This window comes from Artibeus jamaicensis, unplaced genomic scaffold (assembly GCF_021234435.1).
Source record: "Artibeus jamaicensis isolate MK-2021 breed Jamaican fruit bat unplaced genomic scaffold, CSHL_Jam_final contig_471, whole genome shotgun sequence".
Classification (NCBI taxonomy): domain Eukaryota; kingdom Metazoa; phylum Chordata; class Mammalia; order Chiroptera; family Phyllostomidae; genus Artibeus; species Artibeus jamaicensis.
Window position 1 is genome coordinate 9319896 of NW_026521850.1, and position 26796 is coordinate 9346691.

Sequence of the window (26796 nt, forward strand, 5' to 3'; positions counted from 1 at the left end):
TTTGTTTGACATTGAGAATCTTGATCAAAATAGACCACAGAAATCTGCTCAAATTTCTAATTTGACAGGACGGCCATGTGGCTCCTGCATTCTGTTAACAGTTCCTCCTTGTCATCACCCAGCCCTGAGCACATACATCACACAGTTTACGGACTATCTCGGCTGATGTATTCGGATCAGATTGAAGAGATTTCTTCTGTGTTTTACCTTTGTCAAGTTTGGGGGTGTATTCAAAGCTCCTGTGTGAAAATTTTAAATTGAACACTTTCTGATAGGTCTTTGGTGCCAATTGTTACAGAGTTTGAAACACTAATCCGAAGACCATTTGGTCTGTTGGAGTCCACAGCTCCTTTCTGTCTCTCCTCCTGCCCACCAGACTGTTCCAGCAAGGCTTGTTCAGATTCCTTTTCACGTCCCTTTACCTTCCGCATTGTCCAAGTTTCTTGTCTTGCCCTGTTTTTCTTCTGTTCATGCCCTCAAGGCATCTTGTCAGAGGCTTTCTATTTCAGCTACCAAGGTGATGCCAGTCACTTACAGCTGTGATTCTAATAGTAGTAGCATGCCTCTCTCTGAACACAGGTCCATGCGTGTCAAGTGCCAGTTCAGCTTCACCTACGTGTACCATAGATGTCTCAAACTCAGTGTTCCCCAAACGCACGGACACACCAAGCTACTTCACTCTCCTTCCAGTGTTCCTAGTCCCTGTGAATGGCACCACTGTCTGTGAAGTCACCAAAGTGGGACACACTGAGCATTGCTGAGTGCTCCTCTTCCTTGTTCTTTCTTTCTAAACAGTCACCAAGTCTCCGATATGTCTCTCGCCTGTTTTCCCTTACTGCCTTCATTAACATTTTCTTCACTTTTCTTGGATTCTTATAGAGCCTTATTCATTCATTTGCTAAGCAAAATTAAGGCCTCTTATGTTCCACACATTTTATTAGGTCCTGAAGGTCTGAAGGTGAATATAAAATTCAGTTCATAGTCTCAGCATTTAGTGGGTTGACTTCCACTGGGTCACTCTGCCTTTAGTAGCCTGCCTTCCTGTTTCCTTCTGCGCTGCCCCTGAGTTCTCAGTCTCTCCACTACTGTCAAGCCTTCTGTCTTCTCACTCTTCCTTGTTAGCCAGTGTGCTCACTGAGCCCTGACCCTGCCCACATCCCCACTCCTCTGCGAGGTTAAGCCCTACCCTTCTCTAGCTCTTTTAAGAAATCCTCTTATTTTCTCATAGGCTTTCACTGTACCTCTTGTTCTGGGTGATAGTTGTTTGCTCCTCTTCACCATCCCTTGGAGAATGAGTTCTTTGGGAATGAGGACTGTGCTTCGTTTGCCATGGTGTCCTCAGTACCTAGCAGGACCCAAGCAGGTGCTTTTTGGAAAGAAGGGTTGAAGGAGTGCTTGAGATGCTGGAAGCCAGAGCACGTTCAGAGTCCTCCAGCAGGCACTACTGTTGTCCGAGAGCCCAGCACCATGATTAAAGATGAACGGAGTAAATTGTTTACTTTTATATGATTCTGAGTAATTTAAAACAAGGCCTTTTGTTAGTAAAGCAGGCAGTGCAAAATATGCACAAGTCTTCAAGCTAAAATTTGAGTCAGTTTTGCACTTAGGTGAATGGGTATAGGTCAACTCTGCTCAGCCTTTGAAAGGCTCTAAGCAAGAATATTCAGTAAGCACAGGCTGGATAAATCTTATCCCTGTCAATTAACTAAAGTAGGAGAGGAATATGCCATGCTGAATTCCTATGTTGTCAGCACTAAAAGAAAAAGAAAAATAGTCACCCCACACTTGAAGCCTACTAAGACACTTTCTGAACAAAGCAGCATTTCCTGGGTGTGTTAGGCAGTGTGAACTAGCAATCTTGGAATTTAGTCTTCTGATCTCCTATGGATTTCAGCTCAGACTTGGAGTGCTCTGTTTGTGCTTTTTGATTGGGTTTATGTGGTTCTGTTCTCCCCTTCAGATGAGAGGGATGCTTACTGTGAGATTTCTTCCAGGAACTATGGGCTATAGTACTGAAGGAGGAGCCCGTACCTGGGGCCAAAGAAGAGAGAGCTCTTTGGAGAAGGAGCTCGGGAAGGCCCGTTTCCTCCCGCATACTAGTTTTCTCACTGGCAATTCAGCAAAAGGCTTATTTTTGACTGTCTTGTTATTTTTTCTTGAAAGCTATAGGCACCTTATTATGCCTTTGCATATGTGCCAGAATTTTTTAAACTTCAAATGAATGTGGCAGATGTTCATAAAAGTTTAGAAAAAGCTACCATAGGAAGACTTTTTAACCATTTTTATGACACTCAAATTTGTTGCACAAAAAGAAATATAAATTATAACCTAGCATTCTCATTTGAAAAAAAGTTATTTTGGGGGAAGACCTAATTCTAGTCTTTGTGCTCAAACAGGTTACCCTTGCTCTTTGTTAAATGGTAACCTTGGAGAGTCTGCCTTCCTTTTAAAGCAGCAATTTTCAACCTTTTTCATGTCACAGCACATATAAGCTAATTACTAAAATTCTGGGGCACACCAAAAAATTTTGCCAATCTGACAAAAATATAAGTATAATTGTTATCCATTCACACCAGAAGGCTATTGTTGTGTTGGCTGTTGTCATTTTTTAATTTGATAGTCTGAGGGGAAAGACAGCAGCCCCCTGCTTGGTCAGATATTGCGAGTTTTTTAAATCCTTGCAACACATCGGTGTGCCGTGGCACACCTGTTGAAAACTGCTTCTCTAAAGTGACACGTATATAGGTCATCATTATTCTTATCCCCCTTTCTGCCTTTTTGTATCATTCTGTCATTTAAGCAAACATTACTTTGAGTCTAGTGGTAGGTTAGCAGGACATCCAAGGTTTTGGCTTTGACCTAGTTTCTCCTTGGGGAAAATGATCATGTTAGCTGGCAGCTAGGAAATGCCAAAACATGGCCAGATTGCACAGTGACTGTTTCCTTCTATTTTCTCAGCCTCAGTTTAGCTCGGGAGATGTTTCTGTAGCCCCTCTTCTGTGCCATGTCTGGTAGCAAGCAGGCTCTAGGTCCTGTCTCGTAGCTGGTGCTTCCCCTTTTTGGTAACCTTCCTTTAATGAAAACCTTCCTTTGTAAGCTTCACTTACATTGCTTGATGTACAGGCCTAGTATACAGGCCTTGGTCTCAGAGTGACATCAGGGTATTTTATATCATTCCTGGTAGCAGAATGGTCAGGAAAGAAGAAAGAGGAAAGGTGGTAGCAATGACCTAGTTCCAGACAGAGGCTCAGGTTAGCCTGTAAATGAAGCTCGACCCAGACAAGAGAGGCAGTGAAGGGGAAAGGTCATCAGGTGGGCTGGGGATTACTTGCTGCTTGTGTGCTCTTAGGCAAGGTAATCAACCTCTGAGCTTTTCTCTCACCTGTAAAATGAGGGCAATGGCTATTACCTCCCCTAGAGGGTTGTTGGAGGATCCAGGGAGATATGATTACTGGGTATCTAGAAGAGTGGCACCTAAAGAATTCAACAAAGACCAATAAGCATTGCTGTTTTTATTTTGTCAGTGGCCTTAAAGCCATTGACATGGTTAAGTTGATGGCTATAAAATTGTGTTTCAGAGATGTTTAGGTTCCAAGGATCATCATCATCATTCTCTTTTCCTAGGGAAAAAGAGTTTGAACAAAATTGGTGCCTGCCTATTTTTCTCCTAGTTTGCAGTACTAGAGGCATTGTACCAGGGATGGTAGTGGTGCTTTTGTAGAATTTGATAAATGCACTAACAGTCCCGTTTGACCACTCCCCTTCTGGGGTAACGTAAGGCATGATACTTTGTGAGTTAGTTTCTTCATCCATAGTAGCGGTTGGTACCCATCTCCAAATTGCGGTAAGGATTACATACATGAGTCCTGTGTATGTCCAGCATGTCTGGCCTATGGTGAATGTGCAGTGAACTTCCCCATTGACAGTAATGTCTGGAGAGCCTTCTGGGTAGCAGCCATGGCCCCATACCAGAAGCCTATGCAGAATGATGAATGTGATATAATCCTGACTTCACAGAGTTTTGTCTTGAGCAGATGTAGGCAAGCAGAAAGTCATTGTGATTTTGGGATGCCATAAGCTCTGGGAGGGGAGACACCGAACCTAGCCTGCAGGGCTATGCTTCTCAGAGGAAGGGAATGTCTATGCTGACACCTAACAGATAAATAAGAATTCATCCAGGGGAATAGGTAATGGCATCTACAAAGACCTAAAGCATTGCGCAAGGAGTTTCCCAGGAAGTCTGAGTAGTTCAGTGTCTGATAGGAACATAAGGCTGAAGGGAGAGAGGAGAGCTCAGGCAGGCAGGCAAGGGCCAGCCATCCAGGGCCTTGTAAGCCGCGTTAAAGAGTCTGAACTTTATAGGGCAACAGAGAGCCATTGAAGAGTGTAAATAGGGGAGGGACATGGTCAGGCCTTCTCCTTCTGGGCCATTAGAAACACAGTCCTTCCATATAAAATGCTTGGAAACTGCTTAACCATGTTAATAAAGTAAATTGATATTTGTAAAGATCAAGGTAATTCTTAAGTAAATTACACACCACGACCACGTATATAAAATTCAGATGTGTTAGCGTCCCAAACCCAAGCTTCCGAATGGTTCCCTTGCTACCAAGCCGTGGCAGAAGTGTTTGTAGTGATGACTTTCTTCGTGGTTTTAAGCACCACTTTTACTAGATTCTGACTTTTCCTCTCTGTTTCCAACTACTTTTTATGAATTAGATAGTGTTTCCACAGCCTAGTTTGTGGTTATAAATGTAGGTAATATACCAAGTGATAGTTCTAGGCAGTAGGAACAGGGGGAGTGAGACCCAGGTACCATGTCCACAGGAGCTCACTACCTCTCCCCTTCAGTGTAATTTCAGGAGGCCTGTGATGGGTGCACAAGGACACGGGCCAATCTCACAGCAGTCCTCTCCCTTTCTCACCATTCTGTATCTGGGAAGGCTTAGCTGGGGCTCCTAGAAGCTAGTTTTGCAGATACACCAAGTGCTTGCAGCAGTGCAGAGCCACCAACCCCAGGGACAGCATCCAGGTGCCAAGTCAAAGTTCATCTTGGTCTCTTCTATCCTTATTTTTCCCTCAGCATAGAACGTTTTTAATCCTTTGTTCGTTTGGAGGATATTTATTTTTAAACAGTTTCATAGTGAGTGAAGAAGAGTGTTTCTTGTTTGCCATTGTATCATTTTGCTTCTTTGCAGGACTCCACAGGTAGACAGTAGTTAGGTTTAGTGCACACTTGGTAATGCTGTGATTGGTGCAGAACTCTGAGCCCTATTTATATTCCATTATCAGTGGTGACTTGCTTATGTGTCTTCACAAGAATTGAGAAATTGCATGTGAGAGCTATTTTGTAGCTCTAAATAATTATATTCGTGCTTTATAAGGAGGTGACACATGCATGAAAAATTCCACCTGGTAGTTTCCATCATCGGTTCATGGAGAGAGCTTTAGCGAGAAAGGGAGGGGGCTGGAGGAGACGGACATCTTCTGAGTCCCCGCTCAATGCCACACACTGTGCCAGGCACTTCACTTCTTTTCGCTTGTGAGCTTTTCTCAGAATCTCTCTGCACAGTATGAGATAGCTGTATTTGCAAATGGAGGAAGCCGAAGCTCAGAGAGGTAATATAATTTTCACCCAGTCCCTCAGCCCCCAGAGCCCCTGCTCTGTGTACCCTCCCATCAGGCTGTGTGGATCTTCTCTCCCAGCTCCAGTCCTAGGTAGAGAGCCCCACCTTTGGCCTTCACCTGAGCCTTTCCTTCTCAGGGTGGCCTCTGGTGGGTGGGGCCAGGGGAGCTCTAGTCCAGCAGCCTCCTGCTTCTCCAGAGAAAAGCTCTGAGTATGCTTGGGACTTGGGCTGGGTTCCTTAGCCTCCCCAGGGCTCCAGTCTCATCAGTAAAATTAAAATTACATTATCATGCGAAACCATCACGTGTGAGTCTCTGTCTCATCCGGAGCATTCAGATGGTCATGGATTTCACCTGATGGGTTTCCCCTGGGAGCTTCCTCCTCTTTGCATCTGCATTTAAAATGCGTGTGATTCTTAAATGTCACTTACCCTAATGTTGGAATTAGTTAATATAAAACAATTTAAAGCTGTAGTAGTAATTTATGTAATCAAAGGGAACAAGTACTTCTGGCTGATTGAAGTATCTCTTGCAGTCAGTACATTTTCAGTCTAATTTGTTGTGACTGAAATGTTCTCTTGTGAGATGAGATAAGCCTGTTATATTTTAGAAAAAAAACTGAGTAATTTTTTTAGGGAGAATCCCAGTAGAAAATATGAAACCATCATTGATGCTTTTGTTTTCCAATTTTCTCTTCATCACCTAGCCAGTCATTATACGTAGGTTCCATTTAGCAGTGTTAAAACTCACTTCAAAGAAAACTTCAAGTTTACAAATTGTTATTAAGAGAAGCCTGAACCAATCACATTCTTGTCAGATTAAGGAGTAGCGTGCCAAAGCTGTGTAGCAGAATGGAAAGAGCTCTTGGGCCCTGTGTTTTGTGGACCCGATTCAGATTCTGTCCCCACCACTAATAGATGAGTCTAAACACACATCCTAGTACAGAGTTGCTGTTATGTTACTCTCTTAAGAGATGCCTACCGGGAATATTTACTAATAATATCAACCATTGAATGAAGGTCTGCCATTATCCATTGCGTCTGAGCCCTGTGATTTCTAAGTGTCACCACTTTGAAACCTGCAGGTTTTGCAGATGGGATGTTAAGGTGCCTCTTTGAGCCTCAGACTCCTCTCTGATAAAATGAGTAGATTCTTCACTTCATAAGCATTTTTAGTGAGGAGTTAATGAGAAAATTTAGCCTACCATGTTTGCCTACCATGTGTCAGGTACCCTAAAATGGAAATTTCTACAGTAGCTGCCCCCCTTATCTGCAGGGGATACATTCCCAGACCACCAGTGGGTCCTGAAACCACAGATAGTCCTAAATCCTATATGTAGGTTCACAGTTGTGTGTATGGAAAAATAATATAATAATTAATAAAGAATGATACAAGAATAAACTCTTTTTTGCATATACACAACTAAAACCTAGTTTTGACCCACCCATATATACTATGTTCTTTCCTACACAGATATACCTGTGATGAAGTTTAATTTATAAATTAAGCACAGTAAGAGATTAACAATAACTAATACAAAATAACTATAACTATACTGTAATAAAAATGTGAATATGGTCTCTTTCTCTCTTTCAAAATATCTGGAACTTTTCACCAGATTCTTGGGCCATGGTTGATTACAGGTACCTGAAACTGTGGAAAGCAGGGAGGACTACCATATGCATGTATCTATATTATGTGGGTATAGAACTGATCATTTTTCTGTAAAACGGGCTAAAAGACATCTGCTTAGGATCGGCTCTGCCCTTTTTCAGCCTCTTTTTGTATTTTTTTAATGAGTGACTTTTTATAAATTGACATTAGCTTAAAGGCACTTTTAACTGAGTGTAGCCACATAGGACTGGTGTCTTTTCATAAACTTCTTGCAAGTGATTAGGGGCGGGGCTTGTGCGAGCTTGGAAACCAGCAGTGTGATGATTGAAGAGCGGTACCCTTGGCCTAGTCAAATCCCACTTGGAATCTGGGCACATGTGGTTTTGTTTAACACCATGCTCAGTAGACTCATGGTACGAGTTTGTGACCATCAGGCATTTGTTGTTGATATGCGAGGTCACCACAGTAGGGGTGTTTGTCAACCAAATTAAACTTCCTCTTAATGACCTAAAATAATTGATTCAGAAGGCCTTTAAATGAGTCACAGCAATGTGTAAGCAAGCTGAAACCCAGCATTTTCTGCACAGATTATTGCATGTTATTGTTTGGGGTCTTTTTGTTTGATTTTTGTTTGCTTTTGTTGGGAAAAGTGGGGATGGACCATGAGCTTTGGGGACAGGCAGTGAGCTTGAGTTTGAATCCCAGATTCATCATTTGTCTGTGTGCAGCTTTGGAAAGTCACTGAGCTTGTGTGCATGTGTGCCTTAACATTCCCATCTGTAGAGTGGGGACAGGCACCTCAGAGTGATGACAATTCAAAACAATAGGACTAAAGTTCCATGCACATTAGTAGGCCGTCATGTAACAGTAGATATTATTATTAATAAAGCATTTCCAATAGTCATTTTGAAGAAGAATAATAAGCTTAATAATACTTTTATACAAAGAGGTCAAACTCTGTGTAGTCACCATAACTTTTTCCCCTGCAAAACTGATTTCTCCATAAACTGCTGTCTGTGCTAAACTTAAACCGCCCTGGAGAAACACGTGACTAAAACTGAAGTCTGTAAGCCTTTCCTTATGTATTGTTCCCTTCTCAGATGATTTCAAAATGAATTTAAAGTTGAATATTTAAGATATATGCCACCTAGGCTACCAAAGAAGTGGGTGTTTTTTCCCCCATTGAATTCAGACATTAATGACCAGGGAAAGAGAGGGGCCACCACATTGTGTTTGTTTGGAATCAAAGGCATTGGCTCAGGGTTTTTCTAGGTATGATGAACAGAGACACTAAAGTTCTCTTGTGGTTAGAAGTTATCAACATTCCACAGGTTTATGTGTTCTGACTAAATTTTTTTCCTCTATAAACCTAAATATGGGGGGGGGGGCTGAAAGCTTTCAGATTGGAGCTGCTGAAACTCCTGGGCATGCATGTCTTTAACCATGTAGAACATGTTAAACCTTGGCACCAACTGGTTTGAAAGGTCCAGTGATGACAAATATATCCTGCCTCTTCAGCATTTGATTGCAACGATTTTATATTGGCCGAATGGGTTAAATTATGAAGCTTGATAAGTACATATGCGCACTACCCATCCTTAGCTTAGAAGGAAAAAAAGGAAGAAAAAGATAGCTATGATTTTGGAAGTCATCCCAATTTTTAAAAATAAGAGAATTTGGACATTTTGGCATATGGGCTTTTTTAAATGAAATTTCATGGAACTGAAAACAGTCAATTTTAGGTTTCCAAAAATTGTTTTGATTTTCATTGGTATAAATTTGCTGCACATGGTTTTAGGGAAGTTCTGAGAGATGCAGTTGGGACTTCGAGGTTGATTTTTCCTTTTTTTGAGATTTGTGATTTATCTTTTAAAAGGTGATTCCTTTTTCTAACTCAAAGTATAAATCGGAGGAGACAGTTCCATTTCTAGGACAGTTTTTGGTAATGACATCATTAAGCATTGCCAAACAAGTGGACTTTGGGCTGAATTATTGAACGTCATTTCAGCACCGTTTGGACACGGCAGAGCAGATTCCTCTTCCCCCATCTCCGGGGTAGAACTGTGAGGCCAAGTGATTTCGGCTGTTCCATTAGCAGCAGCTGCTGGTGATAAGCAGCATAAGAGTCACCTGTGTAGGGTCAGGCTTATTGCACATCAAGGTTCAGCAGTGTTGGAAGAGAGGGAGGATGCCCAGGAGGGGGCTCCAGGCCACCTGCTGTGTGAGGATCAAAGGGTTGAAAGGTCAGAGGGCGCAGCTCCCTTAATCATATCTGTCTGTGCAATAGCTATTTCAGATTGTAAATCTTGGTGATTTCATTAAGTCCTCCTAGCTGCTACTGGGGCATTGAAATAATAAAATTTTATATCTGTTGCCTTTCCTGCCTCTGGCATGCAGGCTGATACAGTCTCTGCAAAATGGGATGTCTTTATGAAAACCTTTCCTGGAATGGTCAGAGCTGCCCTAATGAAGCTGCAGATTGGGAAGTTGGGGTTCACAACACCTCATCCTCTATAATAATTTGTTTAAAGAGAAAAAAATCACTCGAACCGTTTAGCAGCTTTTGGGATTTAGGTGGCCCCTCTTTTCTGTAAAGCAGGTCACTAAATATGACCTATTGCTAAATGCTTCATCTTATGCACAGGAGGAAAGCCATGCTTTCCCAATGCTGCTGCTTAGGAAATAGCCTATTCTAATGACTCTGGGGGCCTTTCTCTTGGGCAGCCCCTAGCAGCTGGACAGACATTACTTCCCACTCAGTGGATGGTCCGGGTGTTTTTAGAGACATGTCTCCTGACTATGACTTTCCAAATATTTTTTTCTAGACCTTAAAGTTGTCATGGACCTTTAGGACTCCTTGGCTCTTGGGCAAGACAAATCACAGTAATGGCTACCCCTTTACTGCCCATATGGTTAAGACCCCCTGTAGTTTGTTTGAAAAGTTAAGAGATTTTCACAGTAAAGGTGCCATTTCTGAAATTTAAAGTGTTCCTTTTCACCGGGAGATAAGTTCACTCTGATTAAGTCCGTAATTCTCACTAAGCCATGTTTATGGGGGCAATAAACAATGTTTCAGTGTGCTTGTTAAATTGGGTTTCCAACCTCTCCACTCTTTAAAAATTGACATTTCAAATAAAAGGCAGGTGGAGATGGGAGTCCGGGTTTTCCATGCTTAGTGATGAATGAATGATGGCAAGTGGTAGTTATGTGGGAGGAATGAGGCCCTATTTCATAAGAAGGTGACCCCAAACCATTTCAGAACTAGGGAATCAACATCTCCTTCTGTCCCAGTGAAACTCTTAAACTCAAGTTTCATCCTTTCGAATCAGATGGATACTGTTATTGAAACACTGCCAGATGCATTACACTCATTACTAAATTTTCACTGCAAGTCCATGTTCTCATATTGGTGGTCCTATTGTACAGATGTTGAAATCTGGACACAGAGAGGTTAAGTAACTTGTCCAGAGTCACGCAGCTAACAATGAAAGGGACTGGCATTCAAACCCAGTTAGTTTGTTGTGTGAACTGTTTTTGTGTTACAAAAGAAAGCTATGATATTGTCCCGCTTTTAGGGACTGTTTGCTATTGAGTATCTAGCCTATGATAAGGTTATCCATGGAGGTTACAAGAGAAATATGTGACCTAGTCAGTGTCTTCAGTGTTTGCTAAGCCAGGAAAATTGAGGGGGCTGCACAGATGGGACAAAGGGGCCAGGCTTTGGGGCCTGGCATGCCAAGCTCAAATCCCAGCTCTATTATTACCTTAGGACTTGAGGAAGGAGCTTCAGTTTTCTCTTCTGTAGAATGGGAATAATAATACTTATTCTATGAGGTTGCTTTGAGGATCAGATAAAAAACATTAAAAAATTTAGTATTTAAAATTCTGCAGTACTTTATAGATGTAGTACTTTATGGTGGTAAACATTATTGCAGTATATGTGACTATCTTAAGGTTAAAATGGTTATTTTAAGGGAAAAGTGACAGGTGCACATGAAACAATTAGAAACACCACTGAACAAGTTTTAATTGAGGTCCCCAGTGTATTTGGCTTAGGAACAGAGAGAAGTAATCAGGAAGGCTTTATAGAAGAGCTGGGTCCTGCGGGGTGGAGATGACCACGGTGCTTTATGCCCGGGACCATCTTCACAGCTTACCACGTGCTCTGCCACCTCATCCCTCGTTTGTATTTTGCGGCAGTGGTAAAAGGTGTTGACACCTTCTCATTCTTTACTCATGAGAAAATGGACTCTCCCACAGTGGGGAGGGTACTTCAGTTTAAGGCAAAACACCAGGAGAGTCAGAGGTGTCCAGAGTCAGAGGGCGTACCCCTCCATTCTGAGGGCAGAGAGGAGGGCAGGCTGGACTTGGAGAGTGAGCCCCCAGCAGAGCTGGCAAAATCAAGCTCTTAGAAGGACATCAGCCGGTGCTCACCAAGCTTCTGTCTTATGGTTGGTGCTCTATGAAACACAGGCCCTCCAGCTTCTCCTTTCATCTTCTCAACCATCCTGAAGGGTAGGATCCTGACACCCATCTCACTGAGAAGGAAATTGATGCTACAGGAGGTGAAGTGCCTTGCCTAAAGTGCCTAGCTAATAAGTGAGTGGGCCAGGACACCAGCTTTGGATACTTCCTGACCCTGGCTCCAGGACAAGCCAGGGGAGGGAATCAGGTAAGCCGTGCATGAATGGAGAGGTTCTACCAGTGAGGTCTCTTCTACATATCATTGTGCCTTTTCTTAGGTTATTGGTTATAATTTATCCCACCACTCCCTGTCCTCGTCTTCCCACAAATAGGCTGGGAGCCCCTTGGGTTTAGAAATCATGTTTTAGTCATCTCTCAGCTCTTAAGACCCAACATACATAAAGTTGACATGAATGACTGACTGATGCATGACTAATCAAATGAGCGAATAAATGGTTGAATGAATGAATGAATGAATGAATGTGCAGTGGGTGGATGGCCAGAAATGGAGAAATGGCCCCTTTGCTGACCTGGGTTGGAAATCTCTGGATTTGTTAATGAAAGTCAGTGCTTATTACCTTGTGAGGAGTGGGTTTGGCCTGACCCGAGAGGTGCTTACAGCACTTCCCTCCCCTGCCAAGCTTCTGTTTCTGTTTAAAGCACACTGGGAAATTCCAGCAGTGTTTTCAGGGGTCCTCTGAACTGTCGGGCTTGGATTTTTAATTTTGCGGAGCAGGAAGGAGCAAATCAGTGACTCCTGGCTCCAAAGAAAAACCACTACGTTTATCAACTGCTTGGCAGCTCAGTGACCTTTGGGGCCTGAGGAAGGGAAAGAAAATGTCACTCTTTTCTCTGTGTGTATCCGAGATTTCAGGAGGGAATAAAGGGTTTAGAATACCTGACTATTTGCCTTTCCTCTTCCTGTCCCTTCCACTTTCCCTCTGATTTCTCTTTTCTCTTAGGAGGCCACCAGCTCCCCATGCTGTTCTTTGTTCTCTGCTCATGTATATGCGCGTGCATTTGAGCACACTTTACATTTGCTGTGCAGTGGAAAGAACAGTGACGTGCAGAACTCAGATTCAGATCTTTCTTCTGACAAACAGCAATTATGTGAACATGGACAAACTGTTTAATCCTTTTAGGTTCATCCATCAAATGGGCGTAATATTCTGTAGGAAACCCTTTCCCCTGGCAACTTTAATGGAGCCTAGGCCAATCACCAAGCTACTTAAGGACTCTATTCCTTTGGTAGTTGCCAAAAAAATATCTAATAAATTATAGTTGCTCAATATCTTTGTTGATTGAAACAATGTGTCAGAGCAATTAATAAGATGAGTTGGATAGTACAAAGGTATTTGCGTTCAGCTGGGTTCAGTGATCAGCCCTACCACCTCTACACCAGAGAACTTGGGACAAGTTATTTCACCCATCTGACCCTCAATCTCCTTGTCTCTGCACAGGGGTGTTGTGAACGTTACATTCAACAGTACGTGTGAAGGGTTGGGCCATGGGAGGAGCACGTCAGCCTGTGGTTCTCCTTTTGTTGCTGCAAAAGACAGTGGGAGGATGGACACAGAGCAGGTATCACCATCCTGGCCTGCACAGGCCCCTGTAGAGTCAGCTGTGACTCAGCATCACATAACCAGGAGTGTAGTGAACCTAAGAGGTGGTTGCATGAAGCCCAGCAATAGTCAGTTGTTGAGGATCAAGTTTGGATTAACAAACTAGTAAAATGTAATTTTTGGTTTAGGTTTTAACCATATATGCCTTTGAAAATTGAAACAAACAAACAAACCTGAGAAGCCAGAATTAAGGGAGACAATATAATATTGGGAGCCTCATCAGTTGTGCCTCTGTCATAGAGGGATGAGCCCTGAATTTACTTGGAGCCAAAGCAAAGTGCCCTTGCAGGAAGTGGGTTGGGACCCCTGTGCTTTGATTGGTGGTCTGGTTGCTGGTCTCAGAGGTGCTGCTTGAGGTGCTCACTTGACCATGGGAATGGAGACTGTGCTTACAGGCTCAGGGGTCACTCCAGCAGGGAGAAAGCCTGCCTGTGGTCAAGGCCAGCATCCTGGGCACATGGGAACATGGCCATGTAGGTGCAACATAAATATTTCTATTTTTCTTTTTATTTAATTCTCTTACAAGTGTATGTAGTATGTGGATATAGCCCCATTTTATAGATGAAGAAACTGAGGTTCTGTTAGGTTTAAATATCCTGCCCTGGGTCCTGAGAAGGAATTAAACAAGATAAAATCTTAAGCCAAGTCCATCTGATTCATGTTCCTGCTGCTCTCCCAAACCAAGCTGACTCCATACTGCAGGCATCTCTCAGAAGGTACCCAAGGCTGCTGCTGCTTTGCTCTGCTCCTCACTGGAGACGGGACAGGACGGGTCAGAAAAGCCATTGTGTTCTAGACGTCTCTACCTTTGCAAACAAATTTTCTGACAGTGAACATATTACAGATTGAATCCTTTTTATTAAGGGAAATTATTGCTGTTTGGTTTTTCATAATAATACTAGTTAATATCCAGTGCCTGTTATATACTACACACTATTCTAAGTACTATATATATACATATTAACTCATCTAACCACTGTAACAATCTGGTGGTGTGTGTATTACTTTTGGTAAACATTTCACGGAAGTATGAGATTTATAGGGAAAAGCACACTCATCCTAAGTGTACAGCAAGATGAGTTTTTACAAGGGAGGCATGCCCACGTAACCACCACCAGATAAAAAACAAAATATTAAAAGCCCCCAGAAGCCCCTCTTGCCCTCCTATAGTCATTATTCCTCCAGCCCCAAGCGTAACCGTTGTCCTGGGTGTCAGTACTATTTAACCTTAATACGGAGGAGGACATAGGCATGGGGAGGTTAAAAGGTTTGCCCAAAGTAGTACAGTTGTAATTGGCAGGGTTGGAATCCAGAGAGTGGCAGTCTGGCTCCAGGACTGTGCTCACACTTCTGAGACAACCAGGAAAAGAACAATAGGTTGGTGGCCATTTAAAGTAGCCTTTGGTCTGAAAATCAGGTGTTTAAATCCTTAGAGTCTTGGAACTCTACTCCATTTATTGATATAACTTTCAAATTGCAAGGACAGAGGCCCACTTTTCACAGCCTCTCCATTCATTGCTTACTCACTGCAATCAAGCACTGTGTTAAAGTCTTTACCGTCATGCAGGGGTGTCCAACCCATGGCCCGCAGGCCACATGCTGCCTAGGGTGGCTATGAATGCAGCCCAACGGAAAATCATAAGTTTACTTAAAATCTTTTTTTGTTCATCAGTTTACGTTAGTGTTTTTGTATTTAATGTGTGGCCCAAGACAACTCTTCTTTTTCCATTGTGGCCTAGAGACACCAAAAGGTTGGACACCCCTTACACAAACTGTCTCAACCCTCACCATACAGATGTGCAGTAGGTCCTATTATCCCCATTTTATAGATAAGAAAACTGAGGGTCAGCAGTAAGGAACTTGCCAGAGGTAACACAGTAGCAGAGACAAGGCTTTGATCTGGCTGTCTGATCCCAGAACCCACAGTCTTCTTAACCTCCATGTTAACTCCTATCTCGCTTTCTGTGTCAACTGTGAATTAATTCTGCACTAATTAATCATGGTAATTTTACATGATTGTTATCATTGCCATCATTATTGTTATTCCCATTGCTCTTCCTTGAGCAAACTCCAGTTTGCTTACACTGGGCTTACATTGTCCATTTGTGCTTGCATTGACATCTGCTGCCAGGCCTGCCTCCCTGTAGAGTGGATCCAGGCACAGTATTTCATTCATTCTCCAATTAGTGAGCACTTTTCTTGCGCAGGCACGGTGCTGGGCACTGGAGATGCAGGGACAAGTGAGACATGGCCTGCACTGATGATGGCCCTGATGGAAGGACAGCAGAGGAGACTCACTGCATGCTGGCCTATTTACCCCATGTGTGCCACCTCACTGACCCACAGCCTCCATCCCAGATAGAGATCCCAGTGCTCATCCAGGGGGGCAGCGGGGAAGCTGGGCTCCTGCTCCTGCAAGCCCTGGACCAGCTGTTTTCCTCCACCCCAACCCTCAGCTCCCTCGGCTCCCTCAGCTGGGGAGCAGCACATGCCCCTAACCACCCTCGGGATCCCCTGAATTACATTGCCAGTGCAAACCATTGCTCTTTGTTTTAAGACATGATTCCAAGTCCTAGCTTTTGTCACTCACTGCCCAATCTTCTCCCTGAATCAACCCTGATCTGGGTGAGGGGCTGGTGTGGTTTGTGCCGTTGATATTTTATAGATTAGATTGAAAACCCATTGTTTCTATACACCAGCCTTAGAGAAAGTAAAGCTCAATAAAGCTGTCTTAGCTACAGTAGAGTGATTCTCAAATGGACTCCACTTTTGTATAGGGAAGTATATCTGAATTTCTAGGGGCATTGGATTTTTATGTTTATTCCAAGAGGACGTAGATGGAAAACAAAGTTTTCTTTTTTTTAACCTTGGGCTACACAGAAAAGGAAGGAGGCAGGCAGGGAGCCTAACACACCTGCAAATCAGAACGTACATTGGTGATGGCCTAGGGAAAAGTATCTTGTGGGGTAGCTTTCATCCGCCATCATTCATGCATTGTTGTTTTCTATATTCTATTACGATCTCATCCTCTGTTCTGGACATAGTACTAATGTGTTTATCAACTTCATTGGGGTATAATTTATATTACAACAAACAATCCATTTAAAGTGTATGATTCAATGAATTTTGACAGTTTTAAACTATTGCCACCACAGCAAAGATGTAGAATATTACCATCACCCTCAAATGATTGTTCCTTTTTATTTAAAAAATGTTTATCTTAAGCTGCTCATGTACTGGACACCACTCTAAGTATCTTAAAAAGGTTAACCCATTCAATCTTTATAACAAGCCAATGAGGTATAGGCACTGTTACCATCCCCAGTGTTTAGAGGAGGACACTGATGCGTAGAGAGATTAAGTGAAATGCCCAAGTTTACACAGCTAGTGAGTAGTGTATCTGGATTAGAACTCAGGACAGACCAGCTTCCCGATCATGTACTCTTCATCTGTCGGCTGTACTGCCTCTCATTCATTCATTCATTAATTCACTCATTTGAGAATTGCCTAACTTGGGATAGGAGCTGATAGTACAGCAATCTGTGTCATGATCCAAGAAGCCCACAGGTGAGAGGGGGAATTCAACACCTGTATTAATAACTCTGGATTGACTTTTGTTCTGGTTGTGGGAATAACCACAGGGGAGTGCAGGGAAAGGCAAACTTCTGCTACGTCTGGCCTTCTGGAGTGAAGGCAGCCAGGCTTGGCTGCGTTCTTGGGGATGCTGGAGAGGGGACAGGGGATGCTGGAGAGGGGACAGACAGGCAGGAGAGCCACTGTTGGTCGAATTCCCCTACAGATGTCCTGGGAATCACACAGACTCCCTGACATACAACTCTGTGAGGTGGGCATTGTCGGGATCACCACGTTACAGATGAAAACCCAGGGGATTCACAAGGTTGGATGAATTGCCTCAGGCAACCCACGAGGTAAAAGGCAGTCCCTTATTCCTCTCTGCTGCCTTGCCACCTGCCACACTAATTTTTCCCTTCCCTGTCCTGAAAGGCAGGGGCCATGTTAAGTCTGTTTGTGACAAAGCATAAAGGGAAAGACATTTTTGATTAACAATATTTGTGGGAAGATGCCATTTTTGTGTATTTCTCTGTGCAAGAAATGCCATTTGGAAAGCCAGTGTGTGTGTCAGTATTTTTTTTTCTTTCTTTCTGAGAAAAAGCCTATAGAGTCTGGTGAGGGGAGGGTTTGCAGCTGGCAGGAGCTTTGGCATATGTTGTAACTAAAAAGAGAGGGAATGTGTTCGTGGGACAGGCTACCGGGGAGCCGTCTCGGTGTGCTGCGGTACTAGTCAGTGTTTTAATTGGGTAGGGTTTTTGGAGGACTATTTTGACATCTGCTCGTGTCTTTGCTGATTTTTCTTCACTTGGAGTAGGAAACACAAGCTGTGGATAAAATGACTTTAAAATAATTGGAAGTAAAGCTATCTTTTTCAAAGTCGAATTTGAGAGGGACACTTTAAGAAGTGGAAAGTAAATTCCACTTCCAGGAATCCAGCCTAAAGCGCAAGGCTTTGTGCCTACATATTTCATGACAATATTTTATATAATAATTTCTTAACAACTGGATATAATAGCCAACAAAAGGGACTTGGACAATGGGTTTGTTTCCATGAGGTTAAACATTTTATAACAATTAGTAATGATCTTTACAAAGGTTTTGATGAAGTGGAGCAGTGCTTATATGTTAATAAATACGAGAGTCAGAAAGAAACATTAAGAATTTTTCAACTGTTTTTTTAAAGTAGGGATTGGGGCAGAGGACTGCGGAAGGGAGCACACCAAAATACTATCTCCAAATGGACAAATGAGGGTTTATTCTTCGTTGAACTTTTGTGTCTTTCCCATTTTTTTACAGTAGACATATGACATTTTTATGACACAAAAGGCAAGAGAAAGCAGGTCCTGAGTGTGTTAGTATAACTGCATGTCCTGCCTCTGTAGGTACTTGTCCTAAAGTCTGAGCATTGGTCTGGGGACATCTTCAGAGGTAGGCTTTCAAATCAGACTGGGTTCAAAACTCAGCTCGGCCACTAACTAGCTGTGTAATTTGGGCAGTTTATGTGACCTCTGTGAGCCTCATTTACTTGCCATGACTGTGGAGATGACAGTATCTCCCTCCTGACACGGACAGGATTAAAGGACTGGCACCCAGTGGGTGTCCAGCTGCCTTTTCTACCAGCAGCCCTCTCTCCCACCCCCAGCTTGAGGTTTAGTGTGTTTTTTGTTTTTGCCTTTTTCATTCCCCTTGTTTCCGTGAGGCTTTCAGGGATGAGGCACTGTGCAGCCAAGCTGGCCTCCAGTTCTTTCCTTGGGAACACTGAACTTTAGAAAGGCCCTGGGGTCCATGCCAGCAGCCCCTTTGGAAGAGGCCTTGCCACCGAGAGGGCAGCATTGTCCTACAAAAGGAAACTATGCTGACCCAGCTCCTGCCTGGAGCCTGGTGCTTGGGCATTTTGGTGACTAAGGGGACCCTGGCCTACTCAGCCAGAAAAAAGGGCCAGGTTTTTGCCTCTTCTTCAGCCCTCCGCCATTGTTGAAAAAGTAAACACTCCACACAGCTTAATCGGCAAGCCCTCCAGGCAGGAGTGGGAAGAAATCAAAAGCCTGTTCCAGCCTCACTATGGAGAGCCCACAGGGCTGGTCTGTGCTGCTGGGGCCCCGCTGGGAACACAGAAACGACGTCAGTCTGGTCCACAGCCAACATGCCACTCGCTGGGCCTTTCAGCCCCTGTGGCCTCTCTCCAATGACTGGGCCCCTGCCCCCTTGCTTTGAAATGTTTGGAGCTTTTTGAAAGGTCAGAAGAGGCAAAAAACATATATGAATGATTCTGGGGTGCCACAGCCCTCACCTCCATCCTTGGGCCACTCCAGCTGAGCTGTGGCTCAGCCCTCCTTGCCCCTTCTCTGATTGTTTCTGGTGCTGGTATCTTTGATGTGAAAACCCAGCCATTGACTTTTTCCCTTGGGACATTGTCTCCACATCTATCTGACTAGTGGAGGCTGATGCATGTATCGTAATAGTAATAGCTATTATTTAGAAGTCCTACTGTGTGTGTGCCCAGCAGCCCCCAGGAGAAAGAGGGGTAGGGAGGGCAGTCACAGTTATCCTCTTGGTTTCCCAGAGGCAGTAACCACATAACCTGAGGAAGCTACTTCAGCTCTCTGAGCCTCAGTTTCTCACCTCTGAAATGCGAATGGTTTTACTTCATCTGGAGCTACATTGCTGAAAATGACTTTGTGAAAGTGCTGCATGAGCTCCGAAGTGTGATATTTGTGAAAAAGGTGGTCATTGAGGCTGTTTTGTAACTTCCCACTAGCGTGCTGCTAGGTGTTTAGCCCGTCAGTTTGCAATGGGAAGCAGCTAAGGAGTCTTAATGCTCTCATCTGTAAAAGGGACTGTGTTGGATGAAACACTGGTGATGTGTAATATTATCAGCACTGCTTGCTCATAGCGTTTCACCCTGTAAGTAAGGTGGTCGGTTAATATGTGTTGGAGTGCGGAGGGAGAGTACACTTCGAAATAGGCAATCTTGTCCCTCTGTGGGTTTCAGCCCAGAGTAAGTACTTAGGAAAACTGTATGAACTGACTGGTAGATCTGTGGCCTGGCCTCCACCTCCCCCCACCCCCACCCCCTGCCTGGGGAAGTCGGTAGCAGAAGTTTGAGGCTCCTGGTCTTGTTAAGTGGAAGGGTTCCAGGATTCTGCCCTCTTGCAGTGTTATTTCACCCCTAGGGAGTTTCTGACCAGCATGGCTCCACCCTCCTGCTGGGAGGAGTCTGGAAATGTTTACTCGGGTACTAAGTTCTGTCCTAGAGGCTGGGGTTCAAGACAAAAAATGTAGACCAATATTAATGAGCTCTTACCAAGTACCAAATCATTTTGCCAGGTGCTGGTTATTATGCAGTGGTGAGGCAAGCAGTGCGCCCTGAAGGAGCCCACACCCCAGCAGGCCCAGGGTTCCGGGACTCACTGACAAGGGCTATGCGGGTGAGGAGGGCTGCTGTGTTACCTCTGCCCCTAAGCTCCCCTCTCTGCACCTCATTTTTCTCATGTTACATAAAGTGAGGGTAATAACATGCACTTTTCAGGGTTTGTTAAGAATTAAGTGAGATAAGGTAAGTAGAGCATAAAGCAAGCACCAGCAGTTCCTGATGTGCATTTCCAGGGTCTTCACAAATTTAGGCTTTAACAGCTATCGGGATGTCCAATTCCATTGCTAGCCAACACCGTGCTCTTGGGTGAATTAGGAAAAGGGTCTCCTCCCTCCTACTACCATCAACTTCCGACCGATGTCACTTGGCAAACAAATGGGTTGGCAGATTTCAGCCTCAACTTGGTTGGCCAGGTATCCTTGGGCAATGCACACTTACACAGTCACCTGTAGTAGCTCAGAGAATAGCTAATAATGAAAATGATTCCTTCCTTACACATACCCTATGTCCCATTTTATGCCTTTGCCCAGGCATAAAATGTTCTTTTTAACATCCAAAAGTGTCTCAACTTAAACAACAAATTATAGGGTCTTTCTGTTTAACCAGGGCAAAGGAAATAAAGACAATAGTTTCAAAGTTCCAGACTCAAAAAAAAAATGAGCTTAGTTATGTGATGGACTAAGAGAATTGGAACAGATTAGGAGTGATGAGTAGGCAGGAAAAAAATGGAAATGGATTCCAGCAGTGGGTAAACGGTATGAATAGAAATGAAAAACTCAGGCTACACACAGTCTTGTATTCTTCTAGACCACGAAGAGTTGCTCCCAGATGGTGGGCTCTTCTTTTTCCCATATTGCACCTTTATGCCTGCCTTCCTCTTTTAGCCAAACATGAGTACCTGGTAGACATGAATCTCCCTTTCCCTGTACCAGTAGAGCCATGGTTTATGGCCACAGCCTCGGAGCTGTGATTCACTAGCCGGGTTCCTATGAAAAATGGAACCAAATTGAAAATGTGACCTTCCTCCTTAATGTTTAAGGGAAATGTTAACACTAGGCCATTCACTATATTCCATACTCAACAACAACAAGGGTTGAAAAGAGGGATGGGCTTATAGCCTTCGGTAACTGAGAGGGGCTAGACTGGATGCGGGTGACACAGGAGCTTAGCTGTGTATCAGAGTAACTGGAGCCAGAGATTTGGATCTCGGCCTCCATTTTAAAAGTGGCAAATACAGGGGAAAAATAACATTGGATATAAAGATCTCTCTTCCTAGCTGCGTGACCTGGGGCATGTTAACTTAGTCCTCATGAAACCCTTTTCATTCCTGGGGCTTGCAGGTGACCATACAAGCTCACGGGGTTATTGCAACAGGCAGTGTCCTTACAAATGTGAACCACCTGGCACTGGGGCCTGCCCCAGAGGAAGCCATTGTCAAATGTCTGTTTTTCCTTGTTCCCCTCCCCTGGAGAAGGCTGGGGGAAGATCTGTGTCCTCATGGTGCTTCAATGATTTTTTGTGTTGGAATTTTTTTTATTTGCAGAAAGTCAGAAACATGGCCCTGGATGATGTTGTAATCCTTAACGTGGACACCAACACCCTGGAGACCCCCTTTGATGACCTCCAGAGCCTCCCGAATGACGTGGTGGGTAACGAGTGGCCCCAATGGCAACATAACCTCTATAGGGACAGGGAAGTGGGTGGGCAGTTGTGGTTTTTCTGTGGCCCGAGGGTCGCACTTTGTTTCTCGGTTCTCTCTGGAATCTTTGTCTTGGTAAAGGAAGTTGGGAGATGGTTCATTTTCACAGTCATGTTTTGCTCTCATAACTTTTCATCTGAAAGACCGTGAAGTGATTCCAGGGCCTAGACAGCTCCCCTTCCTGTGAGACCCTGGGGGTCTTGCCATCCCTCTCTAGCACATTGCCATGTTCCCTGCGGTGGCGGGGGGACTTTCAGTGTGAGCAGTTTGGGGCACTTCAGTCCTCCATTTTTTTCCTGGGACATCATCAAACACGGCCGTCAGCAGGTTTCTGCTGACACTGCTCTGAGTGTGGCTTCATGTGCCCTAAATTTTAATTCATGGCCTCAGGTCTAGACAGAATGTGGGCTCCATTTAGCAAAATGTCCTGCCTACCACATTTGCCAGGGTAACATCTGACCTCACACCTGTCTCATGTTGCCACTCAGAGCTGCCTCGTGGATAACTATTTGGAGTAGACCCAGCATCTTCATTGTCCTTAGGAATGAGGAGGGTTGGGGTTCAGTAGGAAGCACAGTTTTGACATTCCTGGTCTGACCTCTCTAACTGCCTGCAAGAAGATCTAGTTATTCTGACTTCCAGACTGAGAGGAGCACAGTGCCGAAACAGGGCTGGGTGTGTGTCACCAGGTTTGTGTCCTGGCCATAGGCATAGCTACTCCATTACCACAAGAAGTCCTGCTGGCACCGTGAGGTCAGCTCTGTGGAAGAGATTAGTGTTGATGAATGACTTGCAACAAGCTTTCTGTTCTTAACTTGCTGTGAAATGTTGAGGGAGGCATTTATGCTCTGTAAAGATGTAAAGATTGTAGCATAACTAGGCAATGGCTGCCATTCTCTGGCTCCCTGCATGCTAAGACTGTACTAAGTGCTCATCATGGACCTCTCATCTCCTCTTCACACCACTCTAAGAAAGGTCTTTTTCTTATTTCCACTTTACCCACAGAGCTAGACAGAGTGGGAGCCAAGGAGTGAACCCTACCCTGTCACTCCACAGAGCCACCGGCCCCTGCCTCTCTGGGTGCCTCCTGTATTGAGGGCCACAGTCGGTTAGCATCTTAGCCTCTGTGGAGTAGGTGTCCTTTCCTTTCCACAGAGAAGAAAGGGCCTCAGCGAGCACGTACCTAACCACAGACCACACGGCTGGCCAGGGCACCCAGAGCTTGGAACCCCAGGACCCCAACTGGACAACACCAGAGCCGGGGCTGCCTCCATCAGAAATAGGAGAAATAAAAGTACCAGACACTGTGAGGTTTGTTCTTCATGTCAGAGCAGGGTATGTGGTTTGTCTCTTAGGGCCTCCCAACCATAATTTGAGTTCTTTTGGTCTAAGGAATGCTTCCCTGATTCCTTCTCAGTGGTAAAGCTCTCCTTTTAAGCCATGGGTGTCTTAGGTATGGACCTTGCCACTGCTGTGTGAATGTGGAAAGTGCACCTGAAGTACAATAGATCAGGTGCAAAGAATGGCCAGGGGCCTGGGGCAGCCCAGGGTGAGTATGAGCCCAGGCTGACTGGTCCCCTCTGTAGTGCTCTGACCCCATGCTAGACACAGAGCTTGAAAAATGAAACAGACCTAGTCATCTCCCTGTAAGAGCATATTCCAGTACAGGAAGCAGATGTGTAACTTACACATCTATCACAGTATGCCAGAGTAGGGGCCAGAAAAGTAGGGATTGGGCCTGGACGGGCCCAGAGGTGACAGAATTTGAGGAAGGGTAATGGAAGCTTCCTGAAGATGGCACATTCCAAAATGCCTTTTAAATGATCAGTGAAGTGGCCTCAAAGAACCAAAGTTGCTTGGGCATATAATTTTCCTTCTCTAAGCCTCAGTTTCCCCATCTTGAAAAGACGAGTGCCAGGCCTATTATTAGGATTGCAGTGACAAATAAATGGACAATAGTGTTCATCAGATGTCTGGCACAGCGCTCACACGTTGTAAGTGTTCAATAAATAATACCTGCATTTGTTTTTAATGGAATTGTTGCTAATAATTATAGCCAGGGTTAGAGAACAGTTGGTTCCCTAACAGTCCTCAGCCTGGGCATAGAGCACCTCCTCATTTGCAGGTTGATTCGTGGTGAGGTTGAGAATGTTCTGTAGCAGTGGTTTCCAGCATGGGTCCCTAGACTCATAAGAGACTCCAAAGGGAGAAATGGGGAGGGAATGTAGTCTATAAGGTATTTAATGTGTTTTGGTGGAATTCATAGTTTTAATTCTCTAAGGCTCTGTGAGCTGTGAGTCCTCGAGAGGAGAAATAATATTCTGCCATCGTTGTGTCCCCTTCAGGGCCAGGGACTTTTAGTCCATCAGCACACCTACAGATTGACCTCACAGAAGATTGACCTCACAATCTTTTCTTTTGCCAGGGCTACTTAGTGACTGCATCTGACAGATTCTGCATTTTAGACATTTCTCAGAGCCTCTTTTCCATCTCTCCTAAGTGCCACCTGGTCCAAGCTCTTCTTTCTTTCCTGCACTGTTACCAGAAGCCTCTGAACTGCTTCTTGCGATTCTAGCCCTTCTTCCTCGTGCACCAATTACCTTTTAAAAACATAAATTTAACTATGTTTTCCTAATTTAGTTGTATTTAGTTATAGCTATATTTGACTAAATTTAACGATATTTAAAGCCATTTCATCAATGAACATAACTTTTTAAAAATTTCTGAAGACAAAGAGCCTTCCATAACTTCCCAGTGCCTCCAGATTAAAGACAATTTCTTTTCATTGGCTTTGGAATCAGAGCCCTGTATTTACAAGGTTTGTCCAGAAAGTATCCATCCGTGTACTATGAAAAAGAGACATTTATTGAAGAAGACACAAGATACAAGAAACATTGTATATAGGACAGTGACACCTTGCCCCTCAAAACAGGCACTTTGAAACTTCACACAGTTCTCACAATATCATCAGCTGCCCCATCTTATTTTTCTGAATCTCATCAACAGTCTGAAATCTCTTTTTCAAAGGTAATTTCAGTTTTGGGAAAAGCTAGAAGTTGCAGAGTGCCAGATCTGGACTGTAGGGGGACTGAGTCACCTGGGTGATTTGATGTTTCTCAAAAAAACTTCGCACGAGACATGATGCATGAATGGGCACATTGTTGTGATGAAGCTGCCAATAACCAGTTGCCCACAGCTCTAGCCTTCTGAATCATCTGAATAGTTTCTGTAGAGGAATGTTCAAGCCTAACACAAGATTTGATACAGATTTCCTTGCTCTAAACTCAGTCATTTTGAATGTAATGGTCACACAGTACACATGCTCATTCAATGGCATCTACCACCCCCACTGACTAGTACAGTGAAGTCATCATTGTTCACACATGTGCATCCCGGTCCACTCTCCTTGGCTGCCAGGTTACATCAATGTTGTGCAGACCATTCTTGATACATATATATATTCTAGCTCTGTCCATTGAGAGGGGCTAAAAGTAATGAGCATACCTAGCACCTGGATCTTGGTTTTTAAGTATCAATAAAAGGAATTGGTTATTGATAAAAATAAAAGGAATGTTTTAATTTCCTTAAAACATTGTTGTATTAAATATGCTGTATATAACATATGTAAAACATGTTCTATGAGCTCTATAGATTATAGTTAATGGTAATGAATTATGTATGTAAATGATGGCTAGGATGGCATTCAAGGCCCTCCTTCATGATACGACCCACCTGTTCATTTGTTTGTTTGTATGTTTGTTTCTCCTATAGCTTTGGATCTCTCCTCACTGTATTATGTACAGGGTCTCCTCAGACCCTGTATTATAGGTGTTTGGAACTGTTCGTTTTTCTCCCAAGCTCACATGTTGTTTCATAACTTCACACTTTACATACAGTTTCTTTTGTCCCAAATGTCCTGCCCCATCTGTCAGTCTCTTACTTATTCTTGAAGATTTAATTCTAAATGTTAGGCTGTAAAAACCTTTCCTGACCTCTCCAAGAAGATTTGACTATTTCTTTCTCTGTGGCCCCATAGCTCCTTATACTGCTTGTATAATTATGCTTATCAACCAGTGGATAATTTATTACACATTTCTGGCTTTCCCTTTTAATTATGAGTTCTTCAAGGGCAGGAATCAAGTTTTATTCATCTTTGTTTCCCAGGGATCTAGCAGCCACTGACTAGATAGATGGAAGGATGAAGGGAACATATGGATTGGGTTATTTTGGTAGATGAAGTCTTGCAAAACATGGCATTTTTGCTGGAAATTTTATTAAAAGAGGCCTTTGTTCTGCTTCTAGCCATGATGGAATAATTGGAACTAGATTTCTGCCCCTGACGTTAACATACTCAGGACAGATATGAAAACAACTGTTTTCACATATTGTACAACAAGCGGTACAGGAGTATGATCCCTGAGAGAAGGGAAGCAAGTAAGGTGAGGCCTACAGAGCTGCCCCTCCCAACTCCGCCTTTCTGCCTCCAGGCATTTTCTGGACTTTGGCCCAGGAGGGGGCTCCCCAGCCAGACACAACAGTTTTGCTGAGTTGAGGGGTTAGAGATCTGAGTTTGAGGAAGAGGTAGATTTAATTTGTGGGTCAGATTATCAAAGAGGAGGGAGCTAGTCACTCAGCAAAAGAGGTCCAGAAGTCAGAATTGGGTTCTCTTGACTAATCTGCTGAAGACTGATCTTCCCACCTGGGGTGTGAAGCTCACACAGACTAGGAACCCTTCAAGCTCTGACTAGCCAGATCAGGAAGATCTTGTTGATCACTCAGGACAATCATCAGAAACCCCCAGAGGCCAAGCCTTGCTAGTAGTCTAA

The 26796-nt window shown here is 43.8% G+C and overlaps 1 protein-coding gene across 12 annotated transcripts in view; it reads left to right on the forward strand.

Annotated features, from left to right (window-relative positions):
- DENND1A (DENN domain containing 1A) overlaps positions 1-26796 on the forward strand; it is a 497055-nt gene that overhangs the window by 293218 nt on the left and 177041 nt on the right. For all 12 annotated transcript variants that reach the window (XM_037164241.2, XM_037164477.2, XM_037164323.2 and 9 more), the window contains one exon: positions 21815-21916. In XM_037164241.2, the coding sequence (XP_037020136.2) occupies positions 21815-21916 (102 nt within the window). The remainder of the gene's footprint in view (positions 1-21814; positions 21917-26796) is intronic.